This window comes from Saimiri boliviensis, chromosome 2 (genome assembly GCF_048565385.1).
Source record: "Saimiri boliviensis isolate mSaiBol1 chromosome 2, mSaiBol1.pri, whole genome shotgun sequence".
Lineage (NCBI taxonomy): Eukaryota > Metazoa > Chordata > Mammalia > Primates > Cebidae > Saimiri > Saimiri boliviensis.
The window spans coordinates 171,819,943-171,839,291 of NC_133450.1; the positions used below are offsets into that span (position 1 = coordinate 171,819,943).

The following is a 19,349-nucleotide window of genomic DNA, read 5'->3' on the forward strand; positions in this document are numbered from 1 at the left end:
CTGCTAATGCAGAAAAGACAATGACAAAGGAAATAGAACAATCAAATAAACCATCATGCCCTCAGCCTCAGAAATGACAAAAGCCTCTTCACTGAGCCCTGTGGCTTTGTGGCAGCAGATTAGAACTGTGACATTTTCTACATCTAAACATGCAACCAGACATGGGGAACCATGAGAGGTACAATCTACATCAGGCATCTGGTCATTGAATCTGTTCTTTGAAATGTCATTTTTGCCTTTCAGTGTAACCAACTAGATTGACAATGCTGCAGTGTAATTTAGCTGTAATCACAGTTTAAATATTTTAATATCCATGTGGGGGTATTTCCCATATTTTTGGAAGTAGCAGACATTAGCAAAGTAGCTAAATAAAATGCAGTGTTGGTAATCAAAATTAAGCACACTCTACAGTCTCTTTTCTCCTTTCTTCTTTTGGGTGCTTGGTTTGAGACTTTGCACAGAGTGGGTACTTAAAGATTACTGACCAATTAATCCAAAGCTGTGGAATTGAAAGTGATTTAATTTTTCAGCAAGCTTCACCTCAAATAGCCAAATAGAACAAAGATCCCATGACTGGTAAGAAATGGTATAAATTTACCAGGAGTCCTTATATGGAAAAAAAAAAGAAAGAAAGAAAACTTAGATTAAAAATTCTAGGTAGGAAGTGAAGAAAAGTAAACAAGGCTTTGCCTACGAGTCTCCTCTGTCTTGCAATCTCTTTCCAGTGCACGGTGACATGTGGCCATGGCCTCAGATACCGTGTGGTCCTCTGCATTGACCATCGAGGGATGCACACGGGAGGCTGTAGCCCAAAAGCAAAGCCCCACATAAAAGAGGAATGCATCATCCCCACTCCCTGCTACAAACCTAAAGGTAACTTGACAGGTGCTCTATTACCAGTCTGTTCATTGTTGTGTGTCATCAGGTGCTGTTTTAAACTCCTTGGAATATTTTTAAGTATCCCAAGTATTCTTAGAAAGAATTCTTCATAACTTAAACTTTACTAAAGGAGCTTGATTCTTTTAAAGAATCTTTCAAATGGTTTCGATTGCAAAATTGTATTAAGCACTGCATGTAGAAATCTATTTATATAATTTTCTTCCAAGTCATAAAGTTGTTTGAGGACTATTGCTGAAGAATACAGATGTAATTGCTTAAAGGGAGACCAGATATTCTAGACATATATGTTTGATTTACTATCCACATTTCCTACCTTGAAAAACAAGAGAGTGAACACAAGAATGTCCCTTTTGCTAGGACTGAAGTACATTGGGAAGTCACATACTTTAAACTGATGAAACAGAAAACTTCCACTTTTTATATTGAAAATTAAAACGTTACTATGAGACTGAATTCCAGAACTGAATTTAAAATATATCAGAATTTAATAGATTTTGCAATGATTTATAAAAAAAGAAATTTTAGGAAAGTGTAGATCTAAGTAGTTAGTAAGCCAGCCTTCTTATAATTACACTGGGTATCTCAGATGAGGAAGAATAGGAATTTGATTTCTGTACAAGTATTGTTACTTGTCTGGGTCAATGGAATAGAAAAATCTAAAGTCACAAACCATTCAGAAGTAAAGAACTCTTTATTATAAACCTCCTTTCATTTTTAATATGAAATATGGCTCCCATTTCTTTCTTTAAGCCATTAAATTTCTCTGAAAAATCAGTCATAGTGTAGGTCTTTATTATACTGTAGGTGGCCTTGATAGCAACTGAATGGCATCGTAAAGTCTAAATTAATGATATAAAAGGAAACCAAGAAAAACAAAAATCCTGATTAATTTTAATAAATGTACCTTTCTCAAAGCCTTGGTTTCTTCCTCTGTGAAGTGGGATTAATTATAGTATCTAAATCAAAGAACATGTGAAGGTTAAATGAGATATAACATTAACAGGGTTGTTAACCTGCTGCCTGGAATATGGTAACTTCCAACTGTAGTAAGTTACTTTTAACTCCTGTCATTAGCATTCTCAACTAGAGGAGGAGGTTGTCACAGGTGCATCTGACAGGATTTAGTTCAAAACAACAAAGTATTACAAGCCTACTGTTAGAGCCAAACTGAATGCTTCCTTACTGAAAGACAGAGAGCTAACTTAGGCCATCAGAGACAGTTTCATTTACTGAGTCTTTTATTTTTTTTTTATTTTTTTTTTTTGAGACGAAGCCTCTCTTTGTCACCCAGGCTGGAGTGCAGTGGCGCCATCTCGGCTCACTGCAACCTCCTAGCAATTCTCCTGCCTCAGCCTCCTGAGTAGCTGGGACTGCAGGCACACGCCGCCATACCTGGCTAATTTTTTGAATTTTTTTTAGTAGAGACAGGGTTTCCCTGTGTTGCCCGGGCTGGTCTCAAACTCCTGAGCTCAGGCAGTCCACCCGCCTCAGCCTCCCGAAGTGCTAGAGTTAGAGGCGTGAGCCACTGCACCTGGCCGCCTGAGTCATTTACTGGGGTAGATGGAGTCGTTGTAAATGATATATGTGCAGGTACCGTGCTGCTGGTTTCAAATGTTAGCAAATCCTTTTGGCTTTGGTGGTTTTACATTCTTACTTGCTTTGTTTTTTTACTGTAAACAGTTGCTGCACATAGAGAACGAGAAGTGATGGCCCTAACTTAAAATAGTCAATTATTTATTAGCTTTATCTTCAAGCCACTTCAGAGAAAGAAAAGCAGTTTGTGGTTAACTATCAAGAATAAAATCTGGATTTTCACAACTAAGGAGTGAGCCCGGCTCTCTACACATTATTAAAATACCATATAATTCTATGTTTCATATATATAGAGATGTATTTCTTTCATCTTTGCAATTATATGTTATAAAATGGTGATAGAGCATCATTGGCTCATACTATAAAGGCAAATATGCCTATAAATGAACCTAATAAATATGCTAGAATGGGAATCTTGGCAGTTACTTCTGTAGGAGCAGTTATAACCTCCCTCTTCATTTTTCTCCACAACTTTTTCCCCAGGAAGTAACTAGAAAGCTTGTTCTGAATTGTTTGGCCGAAGCTAGACAAATAGGTGAAATAAGTCAAATTATGGGTTATGAACCCTCACTTGCACATATCCAATTGTCAGCGAGCCTTGGGGTAGTATTGAATGAGTCAGATATCTAAAGCAATATTTTGTGAATTTCAGAGTGACAGTTTGTCTTTGTCAATGTGACATAGATCACACCTAGCTAAAAGGCAAAAAAGAAAGTTAGAATTTATTGAAGTATCCCAGTATAATTGATGGTACTTTGTTTTCCAAGGTAAATGCTGCTCTATCTTTTCAGGAGGAAATAATGAAAAGATACTTGGATGATTCTTTATATGCATATTGAGCTAGGGCTCCTACACTTACAACTTTCGTAATCATCAGATTCCCTTTGTTCTTCATCATAATAAAGAGGAAGCTTGTACACAAACTAGTATTATTAAACATTTTTAAATTTGATTTTATTTTTCTTGCTATAACCACCATCAGAGGCAGCAATTTACCTAAAAACGTTATTCGTGTTGGTCAACATGGTAACTTCTTGGTGAGGAGAAAAAGGAATTTTCCTAAAATCCCAGATTGGTTCTAACCTCTTCTCTTATATGTGCATGAATTCTGAATTCTCAGAGAAACTTCCAGTCGAGGCCAAGTTGCCATGGTTCAAACAAGCTCAAGAGCTAGAAGAAGGAGCTGCTGTGTCCGAGGAGCCGTCGTAAGTTTTCCAAGCACAACTTGCTCTACATTTGAAACCGATTTGTTTAAAGAAAGCAATGTCTCACTAGCTGTGGCTTTCATGGGCTCTGAACTAAGTGTAATCATCTCACCAAAGGAGGCTTTTTGGCTCTTGAATTAGAGATTGATGAGTTTCCAAAAGCGTTTGTCACAACTGATGGTTGCATTGTAAATACTTCTGTTTTGCCTAGAGTAAGAAAATGAAGGTGTATTGCTTACCCTCTTCTCCAAAATCTGACCTCCTATCTTCTCTTGGCAAGGGGCCAAAGGTGAGAAGGCCCAGGCTACGGCCGATGATGTAAGATAGATTTGATGGAAAAGTCTGAGCCGCCTTTCACACTCTCCCAGCTTTGCAATATAGTCACTCTCAAAAATTAAAGAGTAAGTAAAGTATACCTGAGAGTAAAAGAAGTTCATTAACTTTTCTTTTCCCTTTCTTCCTGGGATCCGAATTAGGGGCGGACCTAGGTCTTTGCCCTACTTGATCATTTCCCAAGTCTCAATTTGATCAAGGCCATGAAATCTATAAAACCATGAGGCCCAGATTTGCCAGATGCTTCAGAAGAGGCAACAAAGAGGAGAGACAAAAGTAGATTAATTGGTTGATTGATTGACTGATAAGTGTATGTATTGATTTGATTAGAAAACATGGATAGGTAGAGTTGCTACATCACTTTTACAAATGAGGAAATGCAAAAAAAAAAAAAAAGAAAGAAAGAAAAAAGAAAAATTTCATCTATGACCCAAGAAATTTCTCAGGTTGAAAATTTTCTAGATTAATTCATTTAATGTAAGTTCTAGGCTCTGTGCTATTCACTGGCACTTAAGATATGTCACCCACCCTCCGGGAGTTCATAGCAGAGCACGTAGGATATACAATGGTTTCCAAATTTTACTGGAGATATAAATTGACATTGCAGTTTATTCACACACGATTTAGAATTTTCTCAGATTCATTCTGTTTGAACCAAAATCTGATGTGGTTTGGCAGAACACAATTGTGTTCTGAGTGGGCAAGAAATCCAAAAGACAGATTTGTACAATAGCCAAAGGTCATTTGTAAAGAAATGATATTCTTTTTTTTTTTTTTTTTGAGACGGAGTTTTGCTCTTGTTACCCAGGCTGGAGTGCAATGGCGCGATCTCGGCTCACCACAACCTCTGCCTCCTGGGTTCAGGCAATTCTCCTGCCTCAGCCTCCTGAGTAGCTGGGATTACAGGCACGCACCACCATGCCCAGCTAATGTTTTGTATTTTTAGTAGAGACAGGGTTTCACCATGTTGACCAGGATGGTCTCGATCTCTTGACCTCATGATCCACCCGCCTCAGTCTCCCAAAGTGCTGGGATTACAGGCTTGAGCCACCGCGCCCAGCCAAAGAAATGATATTCTATCATTTGATTTCACACACACAAAAAGATGCGGACATTAGAACAGACTTTTTTTTCTCTTTTATTTTTTGAGACAGGGTCTCACTCTGTCGCCCAGGCAGGGGTGCAGTGGTGCAGTCATCACTCGCTTCAGCTTCGGCCTGCCAAGCTCAATGAATTCTCCCACCTCAGCCTACCGAGTAGCTGGGACAACAGGCGCAGGCCACCACACCCGGCTAAGTTTTTAATTTTTTTGTAGAGATGGAGTTTCTCTATGTCTCCTGAACTCAAGCAATCTGCCTGCCTCAGCCTCCCAAAGTGCTGGGACTACAGATGTGAGCTACCATACCTGGCCCAGGAAACACATATTTTTACTTAAAAGGACAATTAAACAAAACATAAATTATTTCTATACTGTAAAGTTACTACAGCAACCATTTCGACTTCTTTGAGGAAAAGCAACTAACCATTGCAGAACTTTGGAGAAAAGGGAGTGATTAAAGATCACAATGTAACCTTTAAATCAATATATGAAAGCTTACAATTTTTTGCTTCTCTTCTGCCAGTACCTGATTTGACAGGCCTTCTTGTTGCTGAGGAGTAATTAAGCAGCTTTTTTTAGGGGAGCATTAATAACTTCTTAATCCAGTGAGGGCCTATTTAAGACATAGAAAGATGCTATAGAATTAGAGCTGGTGACTTCTTTTATATCCTCTTGGTTTAAATCTATTTGAAGCCAGGTATGTATTGTTTTACCTAAATAAACTCTTTTCCCCTTGTACACTGCATTTTATCATTTGGACTGAAGCATAATCCTATGTATAATATTGCATTCTGGCTAATAATTCTGTAATATTATTCGGAAATAATAATACAAAATTGAAAATAAATAGAAATGTCTTACATCGATAAACATCTTCCCATTATTAGATGCCTTTCAAATGAAAGCTATCAGTGGAGTTTAATGCTTCCCCAGAAGCGTTACATAGACCATCATCAACCATATTTTGTAATGAATGTTTTCTACTAAAGGTCCGATTAAGGTGCATTATGTTTAACTTTAATCTTAATAAAATTTCTAATGGAGTTAAACATAGTTTTAGCCATTGAAAGTAGAGCCATATATTAAACTATTAAATTTTATTCTTAGTGTAATGAAATTGCCATCTTGGCATGATTCATCTGAATTGGAGTAGATTGTAATTGGGATGCTGGTGCAGGGTAAAGGAAATGTATACATTATGCTCAGAACAGTAATTACTTTTATACCAAAATGAAATAAATGAAGGCTGTAGAATAATGTAATGAAAGGTATATGCTTTCCACATTTTAATACACTTTGCATGTTTAGTGTACTGCACCCTAAGAAAGGTCCTAAGTGCCACATTATTTTTTTTAATCTATATTGATTTTGAATTTAAAAAACATAATGTTGCATGGTCTTAATCCCATCTTTTCTTAAACCACATAGACCGGTTTCTAAATGTATGTAACAACCTATAATTACTCTCCAAAGCATAATGAAAAAATGATCAACTGTCAGCAAGTCATTCCTTCCCCCTACCGAAGAGACTCACATTGCTTAAATTAAATGGCAATGTTTAGAAGCTGTGGCTTTCACTTCTGAACTGCTACAGCGAGGCAGGAACAGTGGTCCTGAACTATTATCTCTCGTTTGGGCTCCAGCTGACACTGGAGAGGTCTGTAGTAAAGCAGCAAGTATCATTTATTTCCCCATATGGAAAGTGAAAATATTATCACCAGCCTATCTAATTACAGAATAAATACAGGAAAATCACCAGATTAAAGTCTTCAGCATACGAAGATATCCTTGTTCAACGTTAGACACTTCCAGTAACCCCAAAATGTAAGGTAAAGATTGGTTAGCACTCAGGCCAAACATATGTTGAGAAGCAACCACTTTAAGATGTTTAGAAGAAAACAATGACTAAAACTGAATTGCCAAGAAATAACTAAAACTTTATAGACCAGGAGAATATGCCAACAACCAACATTGTGGTTTCACTAAACACCATGCAGAAGATACAAATCCAGATATTAGTCTCATAGAACCACTGAAATAAATATGGAAATTGGCTTACATAGTAATATATTAGACTCATCATGTAATATATAGATAGACTCATCATGTAAAGCTGAATCTTTAACTCAAAAATACTTCTACATGTTGATTTTTTCCCTCAACAACAGATTGGATTGTTAAGACACATTTGATTCATGTGGTAGAAAGGTAGGGGTATTAACGTTGAATACATTTTCTTTCTTTCTTTCTTTTTTTTTTTTCCTTAAACAGAGTTTCACTCTTGTCACCCAGGCTGGAGTGCAATGACATGCTCTCGGCTCACTGCAATCTCTGCCTCCCAGGATCAAGCAATTCTCTTGCCTCAGCCTCCTGAGTAGCTGGGATTACAGGCGCCCACCACCATGCCCAGCTAATTTTTGTATTTTTAGTAGAGACGAGGTTTTACCACGTTGGTCAGGCTGGTCTTGAACCTCTAACCTCAGGTGATCCACCTGCCTCAGCCTCCAAAAGTGCTGGGATTACAGGCTTGAGCCACCACAGCCAGCCAAATATATTTTCTGGGTATGTACAACATGAGGAATTTAAGACCAGCCTGGGCAACATAGCAAGGTCTCATCTCTACTAAAAATAAAAACACTTAGCCAGGCGTGTTGGTGTGCACCTATATTCACTGCTACTTGGGCTGAGGCTGGAGGGTTGCTTGAGCCTGGGAGGTGGAGGTTGCAGTGAGCTGAGATCACGCCACCGAACTCCAACCTGGACAAAAGAGCATCTCAAAGGAAAAAAAAATGTGTGTGTGTGTGTGTGTGTGTGTGTAATATATATATGTGCATATATGTATAATATATGTGTATATATGTATATCTATCTATATATATACATACATATATGGTTTTTTTCTTTGAGAAAAAAAAATTCCTACCTTTCAACCACATGAATCATGTATATGACTATGACCAAAAATGCCTAATCTCCTGGGAATGCAGCCCAGCAAGTCTCAGCCTCATTTTACCCAACGCCTATTTGAGATGGAATTGCTCTGGTTCAAATGCCTCTAACCGTTAGAGGTAGACTTCTACAATTACTAAGACTCTGGGAGAGTTGCATTTTTCTCAGGGTAATAGCAGTGCCATGCCAGCACTAGAAAAGAGGGACCTGAAAAATACTGATAAAATTATCTTCTGTTAAATTTCAAACTATGTTGTTTCAAACTGCTGCCAGCTGTTTAGAGCGTTGACAGAGTTAGGATACATCGTTTAAATGCCAGATTGAGCCCATCTGTTTACTTCCATGGAAAAATATATAGGAATAACTTTCTAGGCCTTTTTAGAAACTCCCAGAAGTGTACCTTTATATGGTGAGGAACTGGAACTACAAAGTGGGAGTACGATTATATTTGTTAATCAGGTGGAAGCTAAAAGAATTACCGACTGGCTTTCCATCTCTTGTTTTTATACCTTAGTTTTAGCCTTTGTTGAGATGAATACCTAAACATCACTATTACCTGACTTGTATCACCCTGGCAAGTACATGGTGTGGCCCTTCTGACAGCTTAATTCCTTGAGGAGAAATGATACAATGGTGATCCCTAGGACATTTAAAGAAATTTTGTTTAAATTCTTTATGCATTCTAAGCTGAATCATAGGAAGTCATTCAGCTTACCTTAAAAAACCTGTTCTGACTTGGAACAGGAAGGAAATTGTTCATTTCCTTAACTCTTTCAGGCTACTAATAGGCCACCTAATGCCCTAGAAGGTATAATTTGCTAAAGGAGCCATGTTTAGAAAAAAAAAAGAAAAATTATAGTCTGGATGCTTTAGCTGCTCTTCCTGATCTCTAAAACAAGGCATGTCAGGTAGACAAAGTGAGGACCAGTTGGGCACTTAGGGAAGCCAGGTTGTTCCAGATATGTTTGAGTTGCCAGTAGTTCTTCAATGGCTCAGAGGAAGCAGTGGGATATGCCAGTTGCTTTGAATGCACTGTGGCCAACATAGCCATTTTGTCCAGACATTCCCTTGTTAAATAGCTGGGATTCACCGGGTGGAGAGCCTTAATGATGCCATCTTTTCAGTGGTAGGATTGGATAGTTCTTGTGCCTTGATCTTGCATTTTAAAAGATCTGGAGTTCTTAGATTTTCAGTCAATGGCTTTGCATGGCTAGGAGACCATTTTTGTGCTTCAACATAATAGTCAGGGCTTAGATTTCCATAAATAAGCTTGGTGTGAACCATTGCCAAAAAAAGAAGAAGAGGAAGAAATAAATAGGTGGAAGGCAACAGTAATATCTGGATGCCAGATGCCATCAGCTTAGCAATGGGGTTGATTCAATAAGAAGCAAAGGGAAATTCCTGTCATGCATCTATGTGAACAGAACCCACAGGAATTAGATACATGAAGAAATGTCAGTAACAGTCACCATGGTGATTCTGTAGTCATTAAACGCCTTGTTTACCTTGTTGAAAATAGTATTTAAATATATGATATTTAAGCATATGTTTTAGTTAGTCCATATTTTACCCAATAAGTAGTCTAAGAATGTAGATGACTTAACTCAGTGGTTAGGAATGTGAATCATATTTTAAGTGGCTAGAAATGTTAATTTTGTGACATGCAGTTTTATATCCCTCCCCAAAATGTAGTGAACCAAACATCAGCAATGGGTCCATATAGTGTTACTATTTGTGTTCTAAATATAAGGTACCTAAATTATATTCTTTTCATGATTCTTAGGCCACAGAAGAGTAATGGGGAATATTTTGTTTATATATAGAAACAGGTGAGATGATTCATGATTCTTAAGAAATCTAAGATCAAGAAATGTAAACACTGTTTGCAGAGTATTCCGTCAACAAAAAGAATGTTCAAGCAGGAAAGAGTTGAGCATTAGAATTACAAGATGAAAAAGCACTTTATTTTGAAAACTGGCATATGGTAGAGCTAAAGCCCCACACTAGGCAGCAACGACCCTCACCCTACAATAGTCTCCACCTTTCTCACTTCTTACACCTCACTTTCTGGCCTCCTCCCTATTCTCTGCAGCCAAAGTGCTTAATATAAATTCTTGGGCTAATTCCATATTCTAGGTGACTTTAGAGAGCCACCAGACTTGCTAAATAATTCACACCTCCAAATGACAGAAGCTAAACTCACCTATAAATTGCCTGCCCCATGCCATGCTGTGTGCAGGTATTGCAAAATTAACCATAGTCTTTGCCCTCAAGAAACCTTTAGGATATTCTTATCACAAGAGCAATAGGATTGTGACCGAAGTGTTGAGTACTGGTTGTCTATCCACAGACTGAACAAATGAGCTAGCTGTCTTTAAGAAATGCAATTTTGGGTGTCATGGCATGAGAGTGTTACTGATTTTAAAAGGCATTCAGGAGACTTATTTATTGAATTCCCAAATTCTCTACTAGCATATCTTAGAATTGCATCTACCTCTAAGATAAAATACCACCTAGGCTGCTATATGGTAATGCACAAATATAAGAAATAAAAGGTACAAGAATATAATATATGTATTCAAAGGGTTTGAGGGGAATGTTGATGTGAACCAAGGTTTGACAGATTCTGATAAAACTGATTTGAATCTGGCTTTGATTCCAAAACTATTACTTGGGGAAGGATATATGATCTTTTTACATAGCAAATGATCAGATATTTTATATCATTATATGTACCTTAGTTATTCCTACCTATATGTTAAAAACAGGCTATAGAAACCACAGATAATTTCCTAAAGTTGATTTTTTTTATTCAGATGTATTAAGCTGCCAACTGTGTGGGTTGGTGAGGGGTGAGTCTTTGTATTTGTATGCCCTGACAAATATAGAATCCTTCTAGAATCAGAGTAAAAAGCAAGTTAATTTTTTATCATACCTCCATGCAGGACAGCTCTGCACAGTGGCTAAAAGTGTGAACCCCAGAGACGGAGAGCTTGTGTGTAAATCTTATCTTGGGAAAGTCATTTAAGCCCATCTGCCTCTATTTATCACCTGTGAAGTGAGGATGATAATAGTCTCTACCTCATAGGGTTCTTTTGAGGTTTAAGTTAGTCTATATATGCAGGAAGTCCTACATATATAAAAATTGTGGTTATGATTAGGCCTTTTCTAGCATCATTCATCTTTCTAGAGAATCTTTAAGGGAGTTAAGATGTCTAATAACCACTCATTACAAATGGAGAAATTGAGGTAGCTGTTGTATCTGTCTCATACATCTTGTATCTCATGGCATTTGAGACAGAACAACAATATTTAAATCAAAACTCAGCTAGTGGGTTCCCAGCTCACACCACCTTACTGCCTGTCCTCATCTACACTTCTGCAGGTCTTTGAAGACTCACTTAAAAGCACCATACTTTTAATTTAGCCCGAGTTTATTCTAAGGGACAAATCTTTATTTAAATAAAAAGAGATTTATGAGGATGAGTGAGAAAAGTTCAGAAGTTGCCTGGGTGAAAAAGCACCTCTCTCCACTCTGAGTTAAATATACTTGATCTCCATACACAGAGAGCAGAATCAATAATAAACTCAAGAGAGCAGACAGAGCCATTTTTACATAGTCATTAGAAAAGACTTGATTGCAAACCAAGAAGTTCTAAATGTATCAGCCCCTCCCTCTGTCACCACAGTTGCTCATTCTGTAGCTACTTTCAGAAAGCTAAATCTGAACTGTTGCTTAGCAGAGCCCTAGAGAGTGACAAAGACAAATTAATGGGATCCTTCTGTGCCAAAATAAAGTATGCACCCTGTCACCACCAATATATGTTAAGTCCATTAAGGTCAGTTTTAATGGACTGAACTTTTCATTGGAAAGCTTTGCCAAACTTGTTGAATTAAGGGAAAGAAACCTCACAAAATTACAAGATAAACTAATTTCATTCCATGTAAAGAAGAAAAGGTACATGAAAAGTATTGAGTTTCCAATATTTTTAATCTTTATCAAAGTCGGAAAATAATAAGCATTTAAACTACATTCCAATATTAAGCTCAGAACTACAAATGCACTGACAGCATTGCAAGCTGTGATAGCATGTGAGTCCCTGGGATGTGGCCTTTTAAGTAGACTATTTTAAAGGAAAAGCAAATTTTCAAATCACATTCTGTTCACTTAGGTCAGAAAAGCAAAGAGAAAGAAAGACAATCTGAAACAAGTGTCATATCCTCACTTTTCTTTTGTGAAAAGAATAATTTGGCTTTATTTGTGTCTGCTGCATGTAGTGAGTAGTCTTTCTTCCTTTTTTCCCAAAATTTTGTACATGTTGAGTCTTAAAAAGTAGATTAAAAAATGCAAAAGCTCTCCCTTGGGATTCTGTAACCTAGGAACTGTTCCAAAATGCTCCAGAGCTTCAGTGTTGAGTAGCTGGTGGTATGATAAGGCAGTGTTTGACCAGAGACCTGTAAAAATTATTGACGTCAGCCTCTGTCTCAAAGCTGCCCCTTAATTTTTTTTTCTACAAAATAGCATTTTATTGATATTTCACTGAAGTGTGATAGACACAGAATTTCAGCTTACCTCAAGCTACATGACTGCCTAACAACCCATCAAGATGAAATTAGGCCACTACATACTGCCAAGTATAGCTGTAAGAAATATAAATGAATAAGCCCACTACAGCTGCTCAGTTTGGGTATAGTAACTCTAACCTTTTCCTGCTGTAGGAGTTTCTTGTGAGCTCTATAGCCTACAGCAGGAAAAAGTTTGTATTTCCTCATGCCAATGCCTAGAACAGAACAGCGTGACTTAGTTTCTTAGACTCTTTTGGCTGTTGCTTCTTTATCTAGCATGGTTTCAGTCTTTGGGCCTAAGAATAAGCCATAGTACCAAGTCAATCATAATATTAACTCTTATCCTTCTGCTTATCAGTCCCATTTATTTATTTGAAAAACTATTCAGCTCCTATTATATGAAGTTCTACCTTCAAATAAAGATTTGGTCTAGTGAGGGGGCCAATTATTACATAAAGATTTGCATTGTGATTATAAAAGACTGGTAACTGTTCTAAGAAAATGGAAAGATGCTCAAAGAGGTTAACAGAGGACCCATTAGGTCTGGGGGTCAGTGCATTAGTCTATTCTCACATTGTCTGAGACTTGGTAATTTATAAGTAAAAGAGTTTTCACTGACTCACAGTTCCACAGGCTATGCAGGAAGCATAGCTGGGAATATCTCAGGATACTTACAATCATGGCAGAAGGAGAAGGGGAAGCAGGCACATCTTACATGGCTGGACAAGGAGAAAGAGGACAAAGGAGGAAGTGCTACACAATTTTAAACAACTAGCTCTCATGAGAACTCACTCGTCATCATGAGAACAGCAAGGGGGAAGTCTGTCCCCATGATGTAATCACCTCTCCCAGGCCCCTCCTCCAATACTGGGAATTACAATTTGACAGGAGATTTGGGCAAGGACACAAATCTACACCATATCTTCCTGTCCCCGGCCCCCCCCAAATCTCATACCCTTCTCATATTGCAAAATATAATCATCCCCTCTCGACAGTCTCCCAAGTCTTAACTCATTTCAGCGTGAACTCAAAAGTCCACAGTCCTAAGTCTCATCTGAGACAAGACAAGTCCCTTTTTCCTATGAACTTATAAAATCAAAAACGAGTTAGTTATTTCCAAGATACAATGGGGATCTAGGCATTGGGTAAATATACCCATTCCAAAAGGGAAATCAGCCAAAACAAAGGGGCTTCAGGCCCCATGCAAGTCAGAAACCCATCAGGGCAGTCATTAAATCTTAAAACTCCAAAATAATCTCCTTTGACTCCATGTCTCACTTCCAGGTCACACTGATGCAAGGGGTGGATTCCAAAGGCCTTGGCCATCTCCACCCCTGTGAAGCTGAGTGCCTGCAGCTTTTCTAAGTCCATGGTGCAAGCTGTCAGTGGATCTACCATTCCGGGGTCTAGAGGACAGTGGCCCTCTTCTCACAGTTCCACTGTCCCAGTGTCCCAGTCGAGACTGTGTGGGGCCTCCAACTCCATATTTCCCCTCCATACTGCTCTAGTAGAGGTTCTCCGTGGGGTCTCTGCCCCTGCAACAGACTTCATTTCCATACATCCTCTGAAATCCAGGCAGAGGCTCCCAAGCCTCAACTCCTGCCTTCTGTGCACCCACTGGCATAACACTATGTGGAAGCTGCCAAGGCTCATGGCTTACACCTTCTGGAGCTGATGCCTGAGATGTATCTCAGGCCCTTTTAGCCATGTCTGGAGGTGGAGTAGCTGGGACGCAAGGAGCAGTGTCCCAAGGTGGCGCATGGCAGTGGAGACCTGGGCCTGGCGCATAAAACCATTCTTCCTTTCTAGGCCTCCAGGTCTGTGATGGGAGGGGCTGCCACAGCTCTGAAATGCTTTGAGGCATTTTCCCCATTGTCTTGGCTGTTAGCATTTGGGAAGGGCTGCTGTAAAGGTCTCTGAAATGCCTTCAAGGCATTTTCCCTATTGTGTTGACGATTAAGATTTGGCTCCTTTTTACTTAAGCAAATTTCTGCAGCTAGCTTGAATTCCTCCCTAGAAAATGGGTTTTTCTTTTCTACCACATAGTCAGGCTGCCAATTTTCTAAACTTTTATGCTCTGCTTCTCTTTTAAATATATAAGTTCCACTTTCAGATCATCTCTTTGCTCGTGCATATGACTATATGCTGTTAGAACCTCTTGAACACTTTGCTGCTTAGAAATTTCTCCCACCAGATACCCTAAATTCTCACTCTCAAGTTTAACCTTCCACCTATCCCTTAGAGCCAGGGAACAATGCTGTCAGTCTCCTTGCTAAAGCATAGCAAGCATGACCTCTGCTCCAGGTCCCAATAAATTCCTCATTTCCATCGGAGACCACCTCAGCTTGGACTTCTTTGTCCATATCAATCTCATTTTGATCACAACCATTTACCAAGTCTCTCGGAAATTCCAAAGTTTCTTTGATCTTTCTGTCTTCTCAAACTCTTCCAACCTCTGCTGATTACCCAGTTCCAAAATTTTGTCCACATTTTCAGGTATCTTTATAGCAATGCCCCACTTCTCAGTACTTGTTTTCTGTATTAGTCCATTTTCACATTGCTATAAAGAACTACCAGTGACTGGGTAATTTCTCTAAAAAGAGGTTTAATTGACACACAGTTCCACAGGCGGTATAGGAAGCATGGCTGGGGAGGCCTCAGGAAACTTAAAATCATGATGGAAGATGAAGGGAAAGCAGGCACATGTTACCTGGCCAGAGAATGAGGAAGAGGCCAAAGTGGGAGATGATACACACTTTTAAGGAACTCACTATCACGAGAACAGCAAGGGGAAAATCTACTCCCATGGTCCAATCACCTCCCACAGGTCCCTCCTCCAATACTGGATTTTACAACTCAACAAGAAATTTGGACAGGGACACAAATCCAAACCATACCAGCCAGCAAAGCCCTCTTTGAGAAGATGCATATATACTGAGACCTGAAAGATGAGGGAGAGTTATTCCAAGCAAAGAAAAGAGAAGAGGGTGATCCAGAGGGCAACCCACACATGTCAAAATCTTGAGTCAGGAAAGCATTGAACACATTGAAGGAAGTAAAAGAAGATTAGTGTGGCTGGGGAGAATAGTAACTGGGGGGAAACAGTGGGTGATGAAGTTGGAAAGTGGCATAAGATGACCTTGGGAGAGACTTTGTCTTTTTGACAGTAGGCAACAATTAAAAGCTTTACATTTTAAGATCCCCTTAGCTACATCATTAAGAACAGGTCAGTAAGGAGTAACAGAGGAGGGAAATAGAGCAGTGGCTGTTATGGTAGTCCAGCAGAAAGATGGCATTAGCTTCAGTGATTATGGTATGCATGGCAACCCATGGCAGGACAGGGAAGGATGAAAAGCCCCAACTGTGGAGCCAGCCTCCCAGCGTTCAAGTCCTGACAGTACCGTTTACTCAGCAGTGTGGCCTTTGAAATCATTGTGCTCCAATATTATCATCTAGAAATTGAGATGAAAGTAGTACTATTAAAATATAATTTTCAAAAGGATACAATCAGAAGTCTCATGAAAATATAGAATAATCACATGTCAAAAATTTTATTTAACTCACAAATTATTGAGGAAGCCAGTGTGATGTTAAAACTATTTCAAATGAGAATCTGATTTAGAATAAAGTTTATATTTTTTACCGGAAAAAAGCATTTGTAATGCCATGGACAGAAAAATTCATCTATTCTTATGGACAAGAAACACCTGTATCATCGCCAGCCCTCTATAGAGAAACTTCTCTCTCTGTGGAGTTGCAAAATAGGCTAGCTAAAGACCATCAAAGGCTCATAATTCCACAGAACAAGACCACCCCTGGAAAATTGCTAGAAAATGTTAGCATTTCACTGAAAAGACAACCAGTAATCTTTTTTTGCCTATTTCAAAATGTTTCCAACAGTATCCATCTTCCTACAATGTCATAATGAGTTGCATATGTACAGTCCATAAAGCATGTAAGTGTAATGTTAATTTATTAATGCTATATCAAGGTGGTGCTAATGGAGATGATGAGAAGTAAATGTGTTTATATATATTTTCAAGGGAGAATTTATAGAATTTGGTAATCAGATGGGAGTGAGATGTGAAGAAAATTGAGGGGTCAAGAATAACTCCTGATTTTTTACTTTAGCAGTTGGGTAGCCAGTGAAAAATCCTTTGCTGTGGTGGTGAAGATTGGAAGAGGAATTGGTTACTGAGGAGGGAAATCAGGAGTTCCATTTTGGACATTTTAAATTGGGGACTGGAGATGCCTTTGAAATGTAAAAGCAAAAATGGCAAGAAGGAAAACAGTAATGCACGGTAGTTAAGAGCAGAAAACCTTCCTAGCTGTGTAACTTAAGCTTCAGTTTCTACATCTGTCTATTAAATGGGAATAATAATAGTTTTATCTCATAAAGTTCTTGTTCGGATTTAACAACTTTTATTTATAAAAAACTTAGAATAGTGCCTGGCACGTAAGAAACACTAAAGAAGTTTTTGATAAATACGTTAATTAAATTGGTGTTTACTCTTTTCAAAGAAAAAAATTCTAGACTAAAGATTAAATACTCAGAAGTTTCACGTACACTGATGGTCTTTGAAATGAGGAATCATTGATGAACATATTTGAAGACAACACAAAGCCAAGTTCTGAGGCACTGCAATATTTTGAATTTTTTTTTTTTTTTTTTTTTTTTTTGAGACAGAGTTTCACTGTGTCACCTAGGCTGGAATGCAGTGGCACCATCTATCTCAGCTCACTGCAACCCCCACCTCCCAGGTTCAAGTGATTCTCCTGCCTCAGTCTCTCAAGTAGCTGGGCTTACAGGTGCACACCACCGTGCCTGGGTAATTTTTTGTATTTTTAGTAGAGACAGGGTTTCACCATGAGGGCCGGGCTGGTCTCGAACTCCTGACCTCAAGTGATCCACCTGCTTCAGCTTCCCAAAATACTGGAATTACAGACATGAACCACTGTGCCTGGCCTGTGCCACTGCACTCGACCCATATTTTGAATTTAAGAATAGAAGGACCTAGAAAAGGAGAGTGAGAAGGAAGTGACCAGAGAAGAAAACCAAGAGAGTTTGGTGTCATGTAATTGAAGAGGAGGAAGTACCTCAAGAAGTACTTGAAAGTAATGATCAGTTGTGTTGAATGCCGTTGGAAATGAGACACATGAGGATTAGATTTGTTAGGAACAGCAGATAGTACAAGACCTGTGTTCTTAGAACCTGATACTCGTCTTCCTCCTGGCCTCTTTCTTACTGTTAAAGAAAAGCAGCCTCCTGATGGTCAGCGGGACCCTCCTTAGTAAGACTCCTTATAATGTCTTGTCTAGAACGATATCAGAGAAAAGAGAAGGCAGAACTTCAAGGTGACTTCAACAAAGTGCTCAAACATACGAGATCCCAGGCTTTGAGTCAGTAGTCTCTGGATGAATTAGAACTTTCAGACAACTCATCCCCTGAACCATTTCCCACCAGTATAAAGTCTCTTTGAAAGGAAAATGTGCTCTTTAATGCAGTCAGCATTTTTTTAAACCCAACTTCCAGGACTGAGCATTTTTCTGCAAGAAACACATTCAGGCATTCTTGCAGAGAGGCCAGCTGCCTCTCAAAGAATCCAAAAGAGCATCATTATCATGAGAAAAAGTCTGTTACTTGGAAAATGCCTCTAAATATAGCTTTTCCAATAATGCTTTAGTTTGTGTTCTGTTGGCTTTTTTTTTTTTTTTTCCGTTTTTTTGTTTTTTTTTTTTTTTTTCTTGAGAATCTGGGTCTTTCTTCATAACCCAGGCTGGAGTGCAGTGGCACAATCAGAGCGCACTGTAACCTTGTACTCCTGGGTTCAAGAGATCTTCCCACCTTAGCCTTCACAGTCACTGGGACTACAGGTGTGTGCCACCACACTCGGCTAACTTCCTGTTGTTGTTGTTGTTGTTGTTGTTGTTATTGGTAGAGATGGGGTCTTGCTGTATTGCCCAGGTTGGTCTCGAACTCTTGGCCACAAGCGATCCTCCCATGTTGGCCTCTGAAAGTGCTGGGATTACAAGTGTGAGCTATGGTGCCTTGCCACTTTAGTATGTTTTTAAAATTAAGTTCTTCCCTCAAATTACAACTGGTTAGCAACATTAGACAGGGACAGTCACTCAATGTTTTTCTTTTCAAATACTATGGTCATATTGGTGACTGCTTCAAAATTATCATTTGTTTTATTTTCATTTCCAGGACGATTCTGTTTTTGGTTATTCTACTGAGGCACCTTACAGTGCTGAAGATGCCTCATAGCCTAAGCATGACACTTGAGGATTTGAGAAATCTATGAAAAGAAGTGGTGCTGTCAGATGTTGTGAGGAGTGATGTCCTAGAACCTTTGAAAAATTTTTCTTGGAGACCTCAATATGTGTTGCATAACTAGCATGAATTATTTGCAGCTCCAGACAGTTGTAAACAAAAGCAGTTGAGAAATATTTTCATAATTCCACATTCAGATCAAATATCCTTGAGTAAAGATCTTTCCTAATAAGTTAGATTCCCATTTATCTGGAATGATTTAGGTGTGGTTCTAAGTAAATGTAGAGGGATGTTTTGGATAAGTATTATCTCAAAACTTTAATCCTCCAGCTATATTTTAAGATTGCCTTAGTATTATAGATTTTACAAGTAATTCTAAAATTCCTAAAGTGATTTTATTGAAGAGTTTTCCTCCCGTTACAGCATTCCA

General features: G+C 38.6%; 1 protein-coding gene across 4 annotated transcripts in view; it reads left to right on the top strand.

Moving 5' to 3' along the window:
* The window catches only part of ADAMTSL1 (ADAMTS like 1), a 982,413-nt gene that overhangs the window by 741,511 nt on the left and 221,553 nt on the right, over window positions 1-19,349 (top strand). For all 4 annotated transcript variants that reach the window (XM_074394894.1, XM_074394896.1, XM_074394895.1 and 1 more), the window contains 2 exons: window positions 726-873; window positions 3,614-3,698. In XM_074394894.1, the coding sequence (XP_074250995.1) occupies window positions 726-873; window positions 3,614-3,698 (233 nt within the window). The remainder of the gene's footprint in view (window positions 1-725; window positions 874-3,613; window positions 3,699-19,349) is intronic.